The following is a 20,526-nucleotide window of genomic DNA, read 5'->3' on the forward strand; positions in this document are numbered from 1 at the left end:
TTCAATGTTACTTTAAAATTAGTACCCCCAACAAGGAACAATTTTACATTGTAAAAGACCAAAATCCTTGTTACACAGCACTACACCATATGCTCGTATATTAAACATCAAATATTGCCAATTTTCCTATAGCACTCCCAGTGAAATACAGAGGATGCTATGGGCTTGAACCAATGCCTATCAGTGGGAGTCTTTCCATTGAGTTCTAAGGGCATTGGATCAGGCCCTATAACAATAGTTATGCATATTTTTAGCTAACTAACAATGCACTTAACATTGAGTGATTTTGACACAGATAGGTAGGTCACTTTCAGTGACTCCTGGCAGCTGCACTAAGGAAAATAAAACTATTTTTGGGCAGAGCAGAGTTCATCACTAGATGTCTCATTGCATATTAACAGTTTATTTAACAAACTAATTAAATCTGATAAATACCAAGAATTCTTTTAAGGCCTTTTGGAGAATAAGTTCAAAAAGAACAAAAATAGACTTGGTTTGCTCCACAGCTATAATGAACATATTTCATGCAGTGATTAGAAATGAGTGCATGTAGACTAACATCATCTTACAAGACCATGATAATACCAAGTTAATGCTCCTGAACCCTAGAAGTAAACCAATTTTTCAAGTCTCAAGTACAGCCAGTAGGAAAACACTCATAGGGCATGAACAGAGAAAGCAAGTCAGGTTCACAACTGAGATCAGACTTATTGATTGCAGTAACAAAGCCAAGTAAAGTTTAAAATGAATTCAAGTGTGGCCTTGTAAAAGAGCGCTTGAGCTTTGTGACTAGTCTCTGGCTTTTGTCCTTCTGGGGCACAACCTTAAAGTTACTTATTATCTGTATTTATGTTTTGGAGTTCTGATCTCAGAGCATATCTAAAAGAATTTACCATTTTTTGTTTAATCTTTAAAAAGCTTGCATTTTTAAATGAGAAGACTCCTTTTTCCATTTATATTGTAAGTGTGATTTCCCCCAAAGGATGGAGTATTTATTTGTTTTATTTTACCAAAGTTTAAATGTACATTGTCCTCTTTCAGGTAAGATCCAATTCATGACCTGTAGCAGCTTATATAAAGGAAATATACATATAAATCATTTACAGATAACACAAAAAGAACGAGGAGGCATCTGAGAGACTAACAATAACACAGTAAAAGCATTTCACCATTGTACTGCTGTAAGATAGCATTGTTACAGTACTATTGAGAAGTATAGTGTGGTTTCTGAGAATTTATTAGAAATTTAAACATTCTTAATGCCCATCTGACTAAATATTTGTCCGAGGAATGAAGTTGTTTTCACCTAAGAAGCGGAGCATAGAAAGTGTGTGCTTAGGGTCCGATCAGAGGCTCCAACCTTGTTAACTAAATTAAAATTCAATAAGCCTGGTGGTGAAACAGGCTCTGGGGAGTTTTCAGTCCCGTCTGCTGCTGTCCCTCCCTCTCGTTGCCCACTGGAGTGCTCCACGGGGGACTCTCTCGAGGATGCTCCAAGGAGCTGGTCGCGAGCTGCACCCAGCGCTGGCACTAAAGAGGCGGCATCAGGGTGCTTGTCTTCCAAACAAACTGCTAGAGGGCAGAGTTTTGGGGGCGGGTTTCGGGGGGCGGGGAGGGCTCAGCTCCCTGGAGTCCCCGGGCAGCATTTTGGAAAGCGAGGTTAAAGCAGATGAGCAAGCGGAGTCGGGCAGCGTGTGTTTCTCACGGGCCGCGGTGGAGGAGAGCGGTGCACCGCCAAGTCTAGCAAGCGGCGAGCGTGGCGGAGGCGGCGGCAGGGGCTGTGCGCGAGGCTGCCGGGCACGGGCACTTATCGCTCCAGCTGCTTTTGGACAAAGACGCACACGCCTAAGGGTGGCGGCTTGGGCAGCCCCGGAGCGGCGGCTGCGTTGCCTGCCCGGAGCCGGGCTCGTGCGGACTGAGCGGGCGGCCTCGGAGTGACTGTGGGAGACCCTCCCGCGGGAGGCTGGCGCTGGGCAGAGGCGTCCGGCACCTGCCCGGGGGCGGGCTGGGCTCCAACGCTGCGGCCCCCAGCGCCACGGGAGGGGAACCCTCGGATCCGCTTCTCGGCCGGCCTCCCCGCTCCCGGGAGGGGAGCCCGCCTCCCCCCGGCACGTGCCCGGACCGAGCTGGCGCTGCTGCCTGGGTCTAGCCGCCGCCTGTGCCCCCCGTGCACCAGCCTGTGCCCGGGCGCCGCCGCCTCAGAGGAGCAGCCCATGGGCACGGGCTTGTGCCCGGGCCGTGCTGGTGCCGCTGCCCAGCGTTAGCCCATGGGCCGAGCCGCTGCCCGCGACTAAGCAGCCTTCTGCGCTGCCCATGTGCTCCAGCCTGCGCCCGGGCGCCGCCGCCGCTGGCTGGGACTAGCCGCCTCCTCCCCCGGTGGATGCAGCCGGGGAGGGGACGGCTGCCGCGGCCGCCGGAGCCGGAGCGCCTGCCGTGCCCTCTGCGCTCACCAGCATGCTTTACTTCCAGATGGTGATCATGGCAGGGACCGTGATGCTGGCTTATTACTTCGAGTACACGGACACCTTCACGGTCAACCTGCAGGGCTTCTTCTGCTACGAGGGCGCCTACCGCAAGCCCTACCCGGGCCCGGAGGAGAGCAGCGCCGTGCCCCCGGCGCTCCTCTACGCGCTGGCCGCAGGGGTCCCGGTGCTGGTGGTAAGCAGGAGCCGCTTCTCCCCTCCCCTCCCCTCCCTCCCCTTCTCCCGTCAGGCGGCGCTCGGGCCCCGGGGCTGCGCTGCCCAGCCAGCGGCCGCGAGTGAGTGACCTGGCTGGCAAGGCACCCTCCGAGCCCGGGGACCCTGCTGAGAGGCGGCTGCGGGCTCTGGTGCAGGGCGAGGGCTTGGCGGAGGGTCAGAATAACGGGGTATTTCCCTGGTTAGGATGAATCCTGCAGCCACCATTTGCCGTGGCTGAGAGCAGGAGAGCCGATTTCTAGGGGGACAAATGGGGGGGGGGCGTCCTTTCCCCTTCAGTCCCTTCTAGGAAGGAGCCTGTTGCTTTCCCAGCTACCAGTGTGTTTTGGGCTGCAAGTTGCCCCATCAGTGGCAATGGAAACCAGGGTCAACGAAGCCCCCCAACCTCCCCCGCCCAACGCCCGGGGCCATTTCCTAATGTCTGCAGGGGACTCCTCCGAAGTTCATTTTTATCGCGGATGTCTGAACCTGCCCCTTCCCGTTTGAAACCACAAATCGATTCCTTTATAGAAAAAAGTCTATGTGCTTGCTTGCTGCTTTATTTAGTTATTTATTTATTTATATTTTTCAAAGCATATGGGTTAGTCACCGATCAGTAGGCTATATTCGGGGAGCCTATGCTGCTAACGTCCACAGGCCAATATTTCAGCTACCAGTCGTTAAAAGCTATATTTCTGTGCATTTATTTTCTGAAAGTAAGTTGATATGCAAACTGGACTAGACAGTGCTCCCTTTAGTGCACTGGGTAGGTGGGAAATAAACCTGTGCACTTGTTACCTTGGTGTGAGCTTCTGTAAATAAGGTTTATGTAAGGTTAATTTCAGTGGTTTTCTTTGTTTAGAAACATGCACATGGAACCATAATAAAGCATCTGCCTTTAAGTTGATGAATGTACAAGTTGTAATGTGAGATGACAGGGACATTGGCATCATATAATAATCCCTGATCATACTGTGGAGGAAAGAGTCAGAGGATCAGCCAGGGGAGTATTTAATCATTTGGGATGTGGGGGGGGGGCACGCGGGCACGCGCTGCTGTTGTTTCCACAACACTAAAGACCAGAAGGAGCTTGACAGACAAGAAAAAGAGCTCTCCAGTTTGAAATTATTTATTTTACACATGTATTCCCCTTCAGCAAGTTATCTTTAAAACACAATTGCTTTCTCATCAACCAGGTTCTGTCAGTAATCTCTCAAATCTAATTTCATCATGCCCCTATATCATCATGATGTTTCTGATTGTGTCAGATCCTACAACACAAAACCTTAGGGCCAAATTCTGCCCTCATATTGAAGTCATTGGGTGTAATTATGATGGATTCGGTCCTTGATTTCTAGGGTTGAAATTGCACCCTCTAGTAGTATGTGTTGTGTAGGTTTTTAGTCCAGAATTCATTTTGATTTTAACAAGTGTTACTAAAACAACCAATTCTGTCATTTTTTAGGTTGTAGGAAAAAACGTTTTGTATGTCTGGACTATTCTTTTGCTGTTTTCTATGCCCAAATGTCTGTTTTGTTGTGTTTTTGTTTTAAACTTTAACTTTTGCAACAATTTGATGTCTCCTAGGGTTGTAGTATTATTTGCTATAGCCAAGATGGTAATGACCAAAAATTATTAATGTCTGACAGCCATTTGGTGTTCTAGGTAAAATAAATGGGTGGTTTCCATCCATTTTCTAATGGTTTGTATATCTACATCACAAACGCCATCTCAATTGGTATTCGTTGGCACCCTTGTCAATGACAGTCTCAACACAATAAGCTACTGATTGAATTGGTAGTGTTGTGGAAGTTAAACACAGATAAATTGAGTTTACCCACTTCTCGTTTGGGGAATATGGAGTTTAATTTAGGTTAGTTTGCCCATTTCTTTGTTTACCACTACACCACTGCTCTCTCCTACTAGCAGCGGCCCCTCTAGAAAAGGGTTTGAGACACATTGGCAGGTCAGGGCATGGAAGTTTGCACTGCAGTTGCCTATCCTGTACCTCTCCCTTGGATAAACAGAAGACTTCAGCCTTTGGGGATGTCAAGCTGGCATTTGTAACAAACACTAAATAAAATTAATAAAGAAAATATATTGGGCAGGCCACAGGCTAAATTCTACTATGATTCACCCTGGATAATCCTGTTGAACTCAATGAATTTTCAGGGGATGTATTTTAGTGCACACTTCCAGCCCCATCATGCATAATATGGATGGGCTTTTATTTTACTTTGTTGATTTGGCTTGTTTCTTTTCTGTGGAAGAAGTAAAGCTGTTTGCTCTTTCCAAATCCAAAACTATTTATAAGCTGTTGACCAGAGTAAATCATGGTAGAACTCCACTGATTGAATTTTCCTAGAAATGAATTTGGGTCTTTGCTACTGTACTAAGTACTCCTTTCTGCCTTTGTAGTTCTTCCACATACTGGTGTGCAATAGAACTAGCCTGTCTTTAAAAATGAAATGCAGGAAAGATCTAAAACACAACACATGGCTAAATCTCTGCATGCATAGCTGAAAATGTAGGCTGAACAGGAAGTTATATTTCCACAAATAGAGAGATTAACCTTTTAAAATGTTGATATGGAAAAACTGTTTAATAAATATCATGTTTTGAAGTGTGTAGGGGAAAAAAAATCTCCCTCCCTCCACCTGCAAAGTTATAAACAAGAAACAAAATCCAAACAATACTCTTATTAATGCTAAATACTAGAGCTGGTTGGAAACTTTTGACAAAAACAATATTTTGATGAAAACGGGGGGGGGGGGGGTCACAAATTCTTGCAATGTTTTCTCTCCCATTTTCCAAACAGCTCTGATCAGCACATTTTTTCATCCTTAAATTCACATTATTTTCCACTTAAGATGACCAAGAATGGGAGGACATCAGGAAAAGCTCTCTGACCCGCTTTGGTACCAGATGAGGTGGAGAACTTTAAGGTATTTCTGTGGAGAATGTTGTTCTTTCTTTTTATGGAAGAACATTTCTGACTGAAATGGGGGAAGCACACTTTAAGGAGTGTTGAGAAGGAGTCACTGTGACCCAGACATGTTGGGCAGGACAGCTGCTTTTTTGAGGGAGTGGCCTTAGGCCATAATGTCTTACGCTGGTGGAGCTTCTCTTAATAGGTGTGAGTGAAGGCCTCTGTGTATCAAACTTGGGGGGCAACTGTGCTAAGTGGGGGAATGAGTGGGCTTCCCAGTGACTTTTCTCGTCCCTAATTCCTGGAGACTGCGTAAGTGGGGAGAGTCAGTTCATGGAGGAGCATGTAACGTGTATGTATGTTTTTTGAATTGGATGAGTTGCAACACAAACTATCATAGTATATACTGTGATTTACATAATATTTTAATATTATACAGAACATGTTGCTGCTAATGAGAAGTTCCACGAAAGACCTATTCAATTCAATAATAAGCAACTCATCATCCATGCTTATACACATCTAGTGACTAGAAATCCCTATGCAGAGGGAGGGGCTGCAGCTGCTATGGCTTCCCATTGAATGGAGCAGCAGCTGTGGAAGGCCTGGGGTAAAGTCTAACAGCCTGCTTGTGGGTTAGGGAAAATTCAGACTCCAATGTTATACCTGTTTTATGTGATCATCTTGCCGCGAGATATGAATTTCATTTTATTAGGACATACTATAAGAAAGCAAAGTGTGTGAGGTATCATTTTCAGCTCAGGCTCCATGCTATTTAATGTACATTGCAATATTATTTGTAAATGTTTCCCACTTTTAGTTTTCCCTTTAGATATAAAATCATGACATATATAAGAAGACATAGCTGCACACAGGCATACTGTTTACACTGGGAGATATTAAGCCATATCTTTTTAGAACACAATAAGAATACAGTGCAGTGCAAAATGTGGAAGAAGTTGAAATTATGAGATCTCAGTAGAAGAATTTAAATGGCTCTGGTGATGTGATGTCAAGATAAATGGATCTGAAGATTCAATAGATTGTCAGTAGAATCCTTAGGCTTGGCTTTTCCTCCTGACTTTTAATGTGAGTTGAAGATGAAGTAGCAGCTTTAGCTGAGACTCCTTATTTTTGCTGATTGAAGAAAAAAATGTCCAGAATGACACTTGTATCCTGAGAAAGTATAAAAACCTTTTTTTATAAATTGAAGTCAAATGTAAAGGTGAAAAGAAATATGGTCTTTTTTCATTCTATTTAAAAATATGAAAAAAGAAGCATAGAAATTATAAGTTTTCTGTTCGGTGCTATTTAAACCTTTTCCCAAAGTGCCAGATTTTACTCAGCAGGCTGGTTGCTTTTTTAGATTTGTTATGACAGATGTAGTTTGAGAAATATACGTCAGTCTAATCTTTTAGCTTCCAGTGGAAATGATTTGTAGAATTCTCAGCTAGTTGCTCATGTTACAAAACTACAAAATGATCTGATCTGCTCCATTTCTTTCTGGTAGACCTTAGTAGTCTTTTGCAAAGGTCAAAATGATTAACTGAACAAAAGAGTGATTTTAGTGGATCCACATACTGTTGCATATGATTGAACTTGACAAAATTATTTAAGCAAATAATCAGTGTAAAACAATGGATGATAGGAACTATAATGTATACTGACTGCTTTATATAAACCAGGAGGAGATGACACATTTTCATTAATACATTGTGTAAACACTAAGAATTACCTCATGCTAATGTTGTTTGCTTTTATATCCAAGTAATAAGCATAAAACATTCACAGTTCTATTTGTTTAGGCAGATTCCTAGCATATTCAAATTTTCCCTGTAAATCAATTAGTCATTTGTATTTTAGCATAATCCTCTTAATATCATTGAAAAAATGTTTCATTTAGAGACACTGTGTTGTTTTTTTCGGTAGCCTGCATGAACTTTTCATTGTTGCAACCTAAAGAAGTAACCGATGTCAAAGTCATATACTGTTTGGGCTAACCTAGATGCAGAAACTCCCTTCTCACTGCTCTTTTGGAGCAAGGACTTCTGCATCGTATGTAATGCATATTGAAAAACATAATTCCAAGTATACATACAAAATGATGCACTCTAAATTAGCTGTTACCACTCAAAAAAGAGATCTTGGAGTCATTGTGGATAGTTTTCTGAAAATATCCCCTTAATATACAGCTGCAATCAAAAAAGCTAATAGAACGTTCGGAACCTATAAGACCAGGGGTGGCCAACCTGTGGCTCCGGAGCCACATGCGGTTCCTTGTATAGGCACCAATGTGCCGGGGGTGCTCACTGCTCAACCCTGGCTCTGCCACAGGCCCTGCCCCCACTCCATCCCTTCCTACTCCCTTCCCTCAGCTTGCTGTGTCCTTGCTCCTCCCCCTTCCTCCCAGAGCCTCCTGCATGCCACAAAATAGGCGGAGGGAGGGAGAGGTGCTGATGGGCAGGGCTGCCAGTAGGTGAGAAGTGCTGGGAGTGGGGCAGGGGAAACTGATGGGAGGCTGCTGACTATTACTGTGGCTCTTTGGCAATTTACATTGGTAAATTCTGGCTCCTTTTCAGGCTCAGGTTGGCCACCCCTGCTATAAGACAATATAAGATAAGAGAGAAAATATCCTATATTGCCCTACATAATTGCCCTATGAATGCCCTATATAAATCCATGATATTTCACGCTTTTGAGTACTGCATGCAGCTCTGGTCATCCCATATAAAAAAAAAAGATATATTAGAATTGGAAATGGTACAGAGAAGGGCAACAAAAGTGATTGAGGGTCTAGAACAGCTTCCATACGAAGAGAGATTAAAAAGCCTGGCACTGTTCAGATTGGAAAAGAGATGACAGAGGAGGGGATATGATAGAGGTCTATAAAATCATGAATGAGGTGGAGAAAGTAAATAAAAAAGTGTTATTTACTCCTTCAAATAATACAAGAACCTGAAGGTCACCCAATGACATTAATAGGCAGCAGATTTAAAACAAAGAAAAACAAGTACACATAATGCACAGTCAACTGTGGAATTCCTTGCCAGGAGATGTTGTGAAGTCAAACTATAACAGGGTTCAAAAAAGAACTAGATCAGTCCATGGAGGATAGGTCCGTCAATGGCTGTTAGTCAAGATGGTCGGGGATGCAACTCCATGCTCTTGATGTCACTAGCCTCTGACTGCCAGAAGCTTGGAGTGGATGATGGGGATTGGATCAGTTGATGATTACCTGTTCTGTTCATTTTGTCTGAAGCATCTGGCGCGGGCCACAGTCAGAAGACAGAATATCCAGCTTATATAGACCATTGGTCTGACCCAGTATGGCCATTCTTGCATTCTTATGATCTGGAAAAAACACTGTAAAACTTCACTTTTCTTTCTGTGTCAAATTACATATGTACGCTTGCCCATGTGGGTAAGTTAATACACACTTATGGTTTACAAAGACCTGAACTGAGACCACATTGAGAACAAGGAGAAAGAGGGACTCTCCTAAGAATCACCACTGCTTTCATAGATCTCTGCTCTTTCCTCAGCACATTTGCCCCTACAGGTTGCCACTGTCTGAGTTGATCAGACCTGGGAATACTACATTTAGTTAAGACTGGTTGAAAGTTGTAGGCCTGTGAATATGTGCACCTTAGTTCCTATTTTCTGTGCAAAGCCACAACTACTGTGTTTCTGTGGGCGGGGGGGGGAGGGGAGATACAGGAGCCATATGCATCCTATCAAAATTGTTTTCATCCTGTTGATGCCTCTTTCAAAACTGCTGCAGGTCTCATACATTCTCCTTCTTATACCTATGATTGATTTCTTGTGTCACCCGCTTAAGAGTGTTCAAAATATTCTTGTTAAAGTGTAGTTTTTAGTTCACTAGTCACTGTGTAATTTAGTGTAGTGCATTTTAAAAAGAAGAGTTGCTGGATTGTTACATTTGGGCGGGGGGTGGGGTGGGGGATGGTGTCAGAACTTGTTTTCTTTTGGTTTTATTCTTCTTAGTGCTTCTTAAAGGATTAAAGTTCTGCCACAAAATATTTCCTGGAGATGTCCCTCAGTGAATTCACCGTGCGATGCACAGGAAAAAATTTCTCCATTAATTACTCACTTCTCAACCCAATCAGAAAGCAGAGCACCTTCATACTGAGTCCTCCATCCACTTTGGCATGGTCATTCATTCCATGCTCATCCATGGTACCAAGTGGATTTGGTTTTGTTTCTCTGGGTGCTTTGGCAACATGGGAAAGATCAAAGCAAAAGAAAATGAATGCTTGATGACAGATCTTTTAAGATACTTTAATGCCTTTTGAGCATGGCCTTAAAGCCCTTAACATTTAAGTGTGGCCACAGCATTGGGTTTCATGGCACAGGTACACTGAACTCATAGCTTTTCCCAAAGCTTATCCTGATAGCCACCTTAATATTCAATAAGTTGGTCAGAACTGAGACAGGCTGATCTTTTTCATTCCTTGAAAAATACAGAAGTCACATTTGATGTTCTCCCTTGGTGCAGATACCAGGGACTTTCTGTTAGAATTCGTATTCATATTCATGTTATTGCCTCCTTTGAGCTCTTTCTGCTATGTAAGTGCTACATGGTTCAGTTAGAGCTGCTTCCTTGGACCCTTTCCAGGATTACACTTGGCCACGTGACCTATATAACTATAGCTATGTCCTCCTCCATAGATCTTTTTATAAACACTGGTGAAATATTCTGCACACCTGCTTTATGGTGATTCCAAAGTAGATGTCTAAGGGTATATCTACGCAGCAACTAGAAACCCACTGCTGGTCTGTACCTGCTGAGTTGGGCTGCAGGGCTCATTCATTGTTGTGTAGTCTTCTGAGCTTTCACTGGAGCTAAAGCTCTAGGACCCTGTGAGGTGGGAGGGTCCCAGAACTTGGGTGTTAGCCCAAGCCCGGAAGTCTACATAGCAAAGAAACATCCCCGCAAGCCCGAGTCAGCTGGCACAGGTGTCTAGTTGCTGAGTAGACATACACTTAGTGATTCCTGTACAGTCCTAAGGAGACTAGCGAGACTCCTTTCATTTGATCCCTCCTGACAAGAAATCAAGGAAATTGGATAATTGGGGCAGGAAGGCATACACACCCACAGCTCCTTCTAGCAGGGCAATAAATCTCTAATTTCTGATGTCCTGGTATCTTGTGTGGCAAGATATTAATTACTGAGACTCCTCCAGACAGTCAGTCATTTAAGGGTACCATCCAAGAAAGCTTGGATCAGTCCGAATGTTCTCTTGGGATGGATTTTATACTTGGCACCCATCACTGTAATATCTGAACACCTCTGTGTGCTATTCCACAAATAAATAGTCATATAACCTCACATTATAGTTGGATACCAGCTCCTAAATAAACCCTGCTTCTACACTTTCACATCAAATGGAAATGTTTTTTTCACGTGTATAATGAACAAAATCTTCCTTCCTGAGAGTTCCTATCTAGTAGTTCTGAAACATCTTTGATTAGCTAAAGCTGATTTACAAGTGACTCCTTTGATGGTACTTTTGACAGCTATTAACACTTGACATGAAAAGCTAGCCAATAAAGCTCTTTTTTTTTCTCACCAGCTAATCAAATCATTCCCGAAGGGCCCCTGCATCTTTATATCCTGTTTAAATCCAAAATGCAACCATGGGATATGAATTTAAGTTCCATATGCTGAATTTAGTATTTAAACAAATCAGTGAATGACTGTTACATTTCATTTGCTGAAATTGTCTTTTCTATTAATAATTGTCTCATCCAGACTAGTTATTCAGCTCCAAGCCCTTATGTCTCTACAGTACTTCTACCCTTATAGTCTTCTATAAGGGCAAAACATGTTTCCATTTTCACACAGAGGTTTTCCCCAAAGTGCTTTCAGGATTCCATTTGAACCAGCCATCTCAGCTTTTTTGTGTGAGATTTTTTCCTTCATTCTCATGCTTCACAAGAAACTGATTTTCATAAATTGTATGTATAACATGCTGTCAGTTTTTACCTGTGAGAAAAAGGAGTTCTAGAAAGTCTCCATTTTTCTTGTTGGTGCCTGATAGTAAAGCAAAGAGGAAATCTATACTGCATCAGTTTCTGTGTGAAAGAGTAGTTGCATCGCAAACTTTTATTTTTTTTAGTTTATCACTCTCAAGATATCTTCAGGTCTGGTGGGATGAAACTTAAGTTATTCAGTACTAATTTATTGACCAGACAGGGTTATATTTTTTGGATTGTTGTCACAGATGTCAGGGCAAATACACTGTTTTAGAATCTCATTCTGCTCTCACTGGCCTCTTTGTTTTACCCAGGGGTAAATGAAGTTGTAACCTGTAAATCCAGGATGTAAATCAGGACCTTAACCTTTCTTCGATGGGACTCATTCAGCAGTGGTTGTTTTCTCCTCTTGTTGGCATTTTCTGGGAATCCAAACCACCATAACACCACAAAAGATACTTATGTATACCAAAAATGGAATTCATAATGCCCACTTTGTTCACTACATGCAGTGCTTAGGAATGCCAACCAACTCTGAGCCATGTGTTTCATTCTATGGGATGGGTCAGGAGTCTGTTTTCAACAGCTGAATGCCTGTTTGTCCTTAAATATGCACTTATGGTTAAGGGAGAATATTGTTAGTTCAACTAATCCGGTGTATAAATTCCCAAATCACATGGCACATTGTTTTTAATCTAAAATGGAAAGTGAAAACTACCTACCATGCTAAGTAATTGTTTTATGCATTGTACATAATACAGGATTGAGGATTTATATGGCCGTATGATGTGAAATAAATGACAGCCAAAATCGAATTATAAGTAGCTTTTACTCTTCTTGTTCTGCATTGAAAAGTGTGATATGTTTGAAATTTTTGAATTTACACACTAATCTCACAGGGTACATTCTCAGTGAACACCATCAGTTTTCACATATGCTTCCACCATAAACAATACTAATACAAATAATGAATAATATATTTTGGGGATGCATATAAAAGCCTAGCTGAGGCCAATAGGTCACTTCTCCAAAACCCAATAGTTCTGTGTGATGTCCTATTTTTAAAATGAATAATATCTGTGAACATTTTTTTGTAACCCAGCCTTTACTATTCAGTTATGTAGATGTGGCATGGTCTAGTGGGTAAGGCATCAGAGTAGGAGTCAGGAGATCAGAGTTCTATTCTTGGCTATCACTAACCTGCTGTGTATCTTTAAGAAAGTCATTTCATCTTTCTGTGGCTCAATTTCCACATCTGTAACATGGGGATACTTGTTTTCCTTTGAAAAGTACTTTGAGATCTACAATTGAAAATCACTATGTAAAATATCTGAGATTTGGTTATTTCAGTTTCATTTAGTCTACTTGTCTGATAAGTTGATTACATTTAAAAATAAAGGTCCTGATCCCACATGTACATGCTGTTTCATATGATTTCAGGGTCATATGCAACATAAACCTCCAATACCTGTACTGTGATCATATTGAGCCTAGTCCTGTGGTCCTTACTCAGGTAAACTTTTCTTTTTGTTTATGGGGAGAATAAATGCAAACCTTCTCTCACAAGGTAATTGGGAGCTTTGATAGAAATCATAATACACAACCTTTCAAGAATTGATATCAGCCCATTAAAGTGGTTTGCTGATTATTTTTCCTTCTCTACATAACATTCTCAAACACCATTTTGGTGGTGGTAGGCATGTGGGTGGCATGCAGTCACTAAAGGAATCTGACTCATGATTTCATTGTCACTCAAACTCTGAATAATTTTCTGAACATTTTCTGTAATCAACTAGGAGCCTGTCTCTTTTTATTCAAGAGTGATGTTGGAATCAGTAAGTGGAACTTTGTTTCCATATATAGTTGTCTTGGTTTGTAATAAGGATTTCTATTACACAGCTATAGCAATTAAGGTCCTAGTTCAGGAAAACACACTTGAGTATTTGCTTATTACTCTGTCCTTATTACTTAATTATGTGCAATTAGAGAGCTGTTTCTTTTGTTTGTATACATAATTAAAATTAACATCATTTTTTTTATCTTTAGTGCAATCGTTTACATCAGGGATCAGCAGTCTTTGGCATGCTGCCCATCAGGGAAATCCGCTGGCAGGCTGGGACAGTTTGTTTACCCTCAGCGTCCTCAGGTTTGGCCGATCGCAGCTCCCACTGGCCGCAGTTTACCATTCCAGGTCAATGGGGGCTGTGGGAAGTGGCGGCCAGCACATCCCTTGGCCCATGCCACCAGAGGACACTGCAGGTAAACAAACCATCCAGGCCCACCAGTGGATTTCCCTGACGGGCCACGTGGCAAAGGTTGACGATCCCTGGTTTAGATGATATTGAAGTCTTGCACATTCTAAATAAGACAGTGTTATCTCTGGTGAAACCAACTTCTCAAATCATCTTCTGGGTGCTGAGAAAAATAACAATGTATTTATGTGAAAGTGAAACTATTACAATTAAATAGAATGGAATAAAATGCTATTGATCGTATGCAGTGTTGTAGCTGTGTTGGTCCCAGGCTATTAGAGAGACAAGGTGGGTGAGGCAGTATCTTTTATTGGATCAACTTCTGTTGGTGAGAGAGACAAGCTTTCAAGCATATACAGAGCTCAAAGACCTGAAGAAGAGTTCTGTGTAAACTCAAAAACTTGTCTCTCACCAACAGAAGTTGGTCCAATAATTGCTGGCTTGCAAAATTCAAAGGATAAGCCTTAGTAGGAAAAATGAGTATATATTCTAACTAATTTTCAAAACAACATTTTTGAATATAAATATGTAGGTTAAGTTTCATTTTTCCTGACAGAAAACAGTATACTTGTATGGCTATATCATGGAAACATTTGTCTCATTTATCCTTGTTGTAGCTTCACTGAAGTCAGAAGAGATGGAGCAGGCAGGAATCTGGACAGTTTTGTAATTGGAATAATTTTTCACAAAGGTTTTCACAAACCTAAAAGGTTTAATGTGGTTTTGTTTGTCCATCAGAGTTTGAGCCCTAATCTAGGAAAAAAAAAGAAATTGTGGCTTTTCCTTGAGCTCCATATGAGGGGCAGCTAGTAGCTAGCTATCCTTGTTGTAGCTTCTAGGAGCTACTCAGGAACCAGATTGAGAGTCACAATTTGATTGCTGGTTCCCTGGGATGGGGGAAGTACTCTGCACAATTTGGCACAGGTTACTTCCTCTGATGCATTAGCTCAGCCTTGTTGATTAGACCATTGTGTGGGAAGGAAGCGGGGAGCCAAGACTCTGTTCACTTTCCTGCCCTGCTACATCTCGCTCACATACGCAGAAGGAAAGAAGTGGGCCTGCGGTGGCTTTCCCTTCCACACCCCCTGTTCCTCAATTCCCTGTGCAGCAGCATAGTTAGGTCACAATTTGCTAAATATGTTTATAATTCTAGCTACATGTGTTTGTAATTCTTCAAGGGGGGCGAGGGCAGTTGTCTCCTCTCTTGCATGTAAGACATGAGTTCGTAATATTAGAATGTGATGCACAAGATGGCTTAGGAGGAGGAGAAGATTCAGAATGCACATCAGGAAATATAGCAAAAAGCTTGAGAAACAGGTTTTGGGCCTGATGAAATCTGCCTTCTGGAATTAGTGAAAGCCAAGGACAATGAAAGAGCCATATAGTCACCCAGATGGAAAAGAGTGATAAGGCTAGAATGCCAACAAAGAAATAAATCTTCTGTGGCTGATATCATTCAAAGTGGCAGGCATATGGTAAACCTCCTGAAGCCTAAACACCTGAAAAAAATCATAATATCACTGAACGTGTATCTACACCCAGCGGCACAACTCTGCATTCCCAGCACACCTGGAACTCCTCTTTCCAATGAGAGCTCTGGCTGTCCAAAATATGAGATTGGGCCAAATGCTGTGTACACACACATATTTAGTTAAAATATGTAATTGCTATCTGTTTGTTATCTTCACAGAGAGGAATAACAAGCCACAATAACGTCTGCATTGAAGCCCATCCATTTCTCAACTTTTCAAGCCCTAGTATTCTAATACAGATATAGGCAGGTCTTCATTAAAATACTTGTCTCTATACAACTGTTGAGTTTTTTCTCAAGACATTTGATATACCCAACCACATCTAGTTACTGTTATTTTACAGCTATATACAGAATGTATTTTCTTTGAAAGATAAATACCACTTGCACTGTTTTATGAAGTAGATAGAGATATACATAAACACTGAAGAAAAGTAACAAGACTTAGCTCACCTTAGTATATAGCCTTTACAATATTTTTACTGTAAGTTCACATACCTAGAAAAAGCTGTTTTATACTCCACTGTCTTGGCAGTAAAGTGGATGATTTTCTTTTTGGAAGGCCCCTTCTATGCTAGAAATGTTTGCTAAAATTGCCCACTGTTGCTACTACTGGTTCTGCTCCACCCAGTTGCATAATGAAGGTACTTGGGACCTCTAGCATTTTAATCATTGTATTATGTAGACATCCTAAACTGGGTCAGATAACATGTTGCTTACAATACCAGTAGCCATCTGGAGCCCTATCTAATCTACCATCTGTATTTTAGTACAGCTAAAGCAGTGGTAGCAATAGTGTGGATTTTTTTGTTGGTGGGGGTGGGGGGAGGAAGCCTAGTGTAGATACACCATTTAGGTTTCTTTGTCCTATGGAAAAAATGATGTTGAGCCATGCTATTTTATCATATACTCCTAAATTAAAGTAAATACCAAATGTGTTTATGCTACTGGTATGTACCGTACTATGAAAAGACTTATTATATGGATTAGCTAACTACCCTTACATAGTTAAAGTAACCATTAAAATCTCTAATGCTCATGTTAAAAATAACTCTTTGCTCCCATTTCTGAGCCTTCATTAAATTTTTATCTCTAATAAACATCACTTCCATATACTCATTTATTATAACAACATTCTCAAGGAGAAATAATTGGACACAGTAAAATTATAGGTCTTCAAGTGTGGACGGAAAAAAGGACTGCAAAAGGATGGTCTTACACTGTTGTATTTATACTTATTAATCACTACCACTGAACCTAATATTTTTGGGCTGCCTAGATAAGGGGCTGCTAGATTATTGTTTTCTAGTCCTCTCCCTGCTGATTGGTACACACTTATAGCATCCCCAGGGCCTCAGATTTGGCTATTGATGATTTCTGGGGTAAAATCCTGGTGCACTTTAAGTCAATGGGAGATCTGCTCTTGACTTCTGTGAGGCCAGGATTTTACCTGGGCTCCTTCTATGTGTATCAAACATCCAATAAAGATTGCAATCCCTTTCCCTCTTCAGGGTTCTTTCTTCTGTCTTCTGCTTACATAATGTAATCTGTATTTCAGTGTTGGGTTATTCATAATTTTACTGCTGCTTTTGTGCTCAAGATATAGTATCTTTGAGCATATGCTGAAAGTACAGAAGATAAATTTATAGTACAGTTGAGATTAGACTAATAATTCCATTCCATCAAGTATTTCTCCATTAGGGATGTTAGTGTGTCTTTAATTCATTTCTAGTTATATTTTATCCTTACGCAGTAATTGCTTAGAATTTTGAGGACTGTAAGGAAATACTTTAAGATAATTACAAATGATCATGTGCAAACCTCACATTTTTGTTGGATCTCTTCGGTTTGATTTATATGAACCATTAGAGTCCTTTCGCATAAATTTATATGTAGCCCTTTATCAGTATGCTTTGCTGGCATTACTTCAGCTCGGTTTTGGGACAGCATTCGTTTCTAGAGTTCATGGTTCAGCCCCACATTTTATTTGAACTGTTTATCTCAACCCTAATTGCAAAAGGATTAGGAGCCAATCCTCTTCCCATTGAACTCATTGTTGATTTCACAGGAAAAAAAAAATAGATATATTGGGTTGGTAATTAGACAGTAGCCTTAAGATATGTGTGAAAGGAAAGAGTTTTTTATACAGAGGCACTTAAAATTAGAGTGGTGCTAGATGTGTGGCTTCAGAGGAAGCAGTTACATAGTGCAGAAGATAAAGAAGACATTTTGCAAAATGGTGACTTTTTTTTATTTAGTTTTATTTAAGCTTCTTTGTAATCATGGCTCAAATAATAATTTACAGTGACAAATCGGAGCCAAGAGGAAGTATAAATATAGGTTTTGCAGATGCATTTGTCTGGCATGAAAAGCCAAAGCAACACTAGTGACAAACATCAGTCAGGTGGGCAGCACCATTTGTTTAATTCCAATATTAGAGCACAATGTGTTAATAATGATACAGGGTCTGATCCTTCAATCTCAATGGCTTGAGTAAGGATCTAGCCCCAAATCTGCAAAATAGAAGTTCAGGCAGCAGTTCTATCCAGGAAAGGTCACACCAGATACTCACCAGTCCCCAGGTAAATCACTAGTGGCACCAGCTCTACCCTCTTAAACACACTAGTCAGAGATACACATGCCGACTAGAAAAGTGGTCAGAATAGTAGCAACATCTCCAGACGCTGAGGAGATGTTTGGGGATAGGCAGTAGAAGGGGAGGGAAAATTAAATGGGGAGGATCATGTCTCAATTTCTATAATTTTATTTTAAAGTATGGAGGGGCAGTGGTATTCAGGAATCCCAGAAGTGCTTTGTTTTTCCTCTTCTTGAGAAAATTGGAGCATTAGAACAAGTGGAGGATAGGCAATGTCCAAAATCCTGCAGAGTTACTGAAATTAGTTTCTGGCATGCTGCAAGTCAATGACACTGTTGAAGCAGGAAGTACCACCATTATCAAAGCATTGGACAAGAGACAGGACTCATGGGGAGGGGAGAGAAAATTGTCACCCCATGATTTCTGTTCAGTTTGGACTGGGAGAAGCCGGTGCGAATTGAGGACAGGATGAGAGGCAGGAGATTCAGAATTTCTATCTCCCACCAAACCTTGAGAGCATATAGAACAGGGCAGCAGCATGTAAGTTACAAATTCCCCAGTTAATTTGTCACCAGGATTTTCAAAGACATACTGTTTGTATGCCCAGTAGCTGTTAAGACAGCTCAGGCACTGTGGAAGATAGTATATCTTGAATTTTGCCATTTAAATTTAATCATAAATAAGGGATTACAGATGAGTAGATCAAGTAAGGTTTAAGGAAATATAAAGGAACATAGCTGTTGGAAATCGCTACCGGTGGGGTTGGATAAATATCCTAAATGTAGGAATTATGCTTAATGGTGAATGCAAGAGACATAAGGAGACAAACTACTGCCACATATGATACAAAAGCTTATGACTTCTCTGCACAGTCAAATCAGCACAAAGGGGCTGACTTGGAGGCAAGGATCTGGCCCAATAGGTAAAGGGGGAGATCTTGCATCAGTCCTCTTAATGGGAGCTTTGCCATTGACTTCAGTGGACTGAGGATCAGATCCAAAGGCATGCTCCAGCCATACTGCATGGCATTTACCTTCTCATAAGAAAGATACATTGTGGGGCCTAACCAGACTGACATCACTTTACAAATATCAGAAACCTTTTTAAAAGCCAACGCTACTAATCTAATGTCTTTACTGATATTTTACATTTAGGATGAGGTGTTCATACTTGATTGAACATGGACAACATTATAAGACATCTGTGAGCCTGGAGGAGATTAGCCCTTCAGTTTTCCAATTGCTGAATAGTGTTTTAGCCTGCAGCTTGTTAATATTACATGGCTGATAGGTTTGCATAGTTAAGCATGTCTAGAACAATATCACCAATGCACTTTATTAGGCACAAACAAATCTTTGTGTCCCACCAATTTTGCATTCAGTAACCCCTTTTTCCAATGTCCCCCATTCATGCTTTTCTCTGAGTTCCATTTGCATTGAGTAAGTGGTAATGACAACTGATAATCAACCCCAAGTCCCTCTACAAATAGAACTGGTGAGGAAGGTGAGCAGTGGCATGATGATCTACTCTGCCTCTTGTAGTGTGACATTCCTGAATATGCTCCTCGTCCCAGCAACATGCAGCTGTACCAGTGACAATTTTAAGAGAGCAGCCCCAAATAGCAATGCTAGGAGCATCTCCATAGTGATCCCATAGTGTTTTATCCATTTCCTATTCATCCAAGGAGTTTCCATGCAAAACAGACCACTGGATGCTGCCTTTTTGTGACACAACACTACAGAGGGCTAGACTGTGCCTTTTAATTCAGAGCCTTGAATAGGGGAGGTAGTGCAGAGCTACCACTGTTGGAAGAGGAGTAGCAGAGAGATTATTCCTCAGACCGGCAGAATCTTTCCAAGGCTGCTCCTTGCACACAGGGGCATATTGTTCACCTCTCCACCTCTGCATGATCAGGCATTAGCATCTCAACATCTAGCCCATGTTGTGTACATTTCAGATCAAGACTTACACTCTTCCCTTATATGATGGTCATGTAAAGGAGTCAGAGTAGCAGCCGCGTTAGTCTGTATTCGCAAAAAAGAAAAGGAGTACTTGTGGCACCTTAGAGACTAACAAATAAATTTGTTAGTCTCTAAGGTGCCATAAGTACTCCTTTGCTTTCATGTAAAGGAGATTCGCATAATGGCATTAGAAATAGCCTAAATCTAAATCCCCATATAGTCTTTTATTTGCCTGAACTCTGGCCCCAGATGATGCATTTCCCCTGTTGGAAGCATAATCTACTATGCAGAGAACTCACCTCTGGAGCCATATAAACGTTCCATATGGAACAGGAGGGTACTCACAGATAAGTACAAAAGATCAGAATAAGAAAGCTTTTAGCCACAATGTACTTCAAAAGATTCTGTTTTGTGCTGCTGAAATACAAGAGTCTAACAAATTATTCGCAAAAAGAAAAGGAGTACTTGTGGCACCTTAGAGACGAACAAATTTATTTGAGCATAAGCTTTCGTGAGCTACAGCTCACTTCATGCATCCGATGAAGTGAGCTGTAGCTCACGAAAGCTTATGCTCAAATAAATTTG

The 20,526-nt window shown here is 41.4% G+C and overlaps 1 protein-coding gene across 2 annotated transcripts in view; it reads left to right on the forward strand.

Annotated features, from left to right (window-relative positions):
- The first annotated feature begins 2,406 nt into the window (after nt 1-2,406).
- PLPPR5 (phospholipid phosphatase related 5) overlaps nt 2,407-20,526 on the forward strand; it is a 56,864-nt gene continuing 38,744 nt past the window's right edge. Inside the window, exon 1 of one of the 2 annotated variants that reach the window (XM_043490873.1) lies at nt 2,407-2,658. In XM_043490873.1, coding sequence (XP_043346808.1) covers nt 2,455-2,658 — 204 coding nt within the window. In that variant the 5' untranslated portion in view covers nt 2,407-2,454. The remainder of the gene's footprint in view (nt 2,659-20,526) is intronic. The other variant, XM_038415035.2, reaches the window with a different exon arrangement.

Source organism: Dermochelys coriacea, chromosome 8, assembly GCF_009764565.3.
Source record: "Dermochelys coriacea isolate rDerCor1 chromosome 8, rDerCor1.pri.v4, whole genome shotgun sequence".
NCBI lineage: Eukaryota > Metazoa > Chordata > Testudines > Dermochelyidae > Dermochelys > Dermochelys coriacea.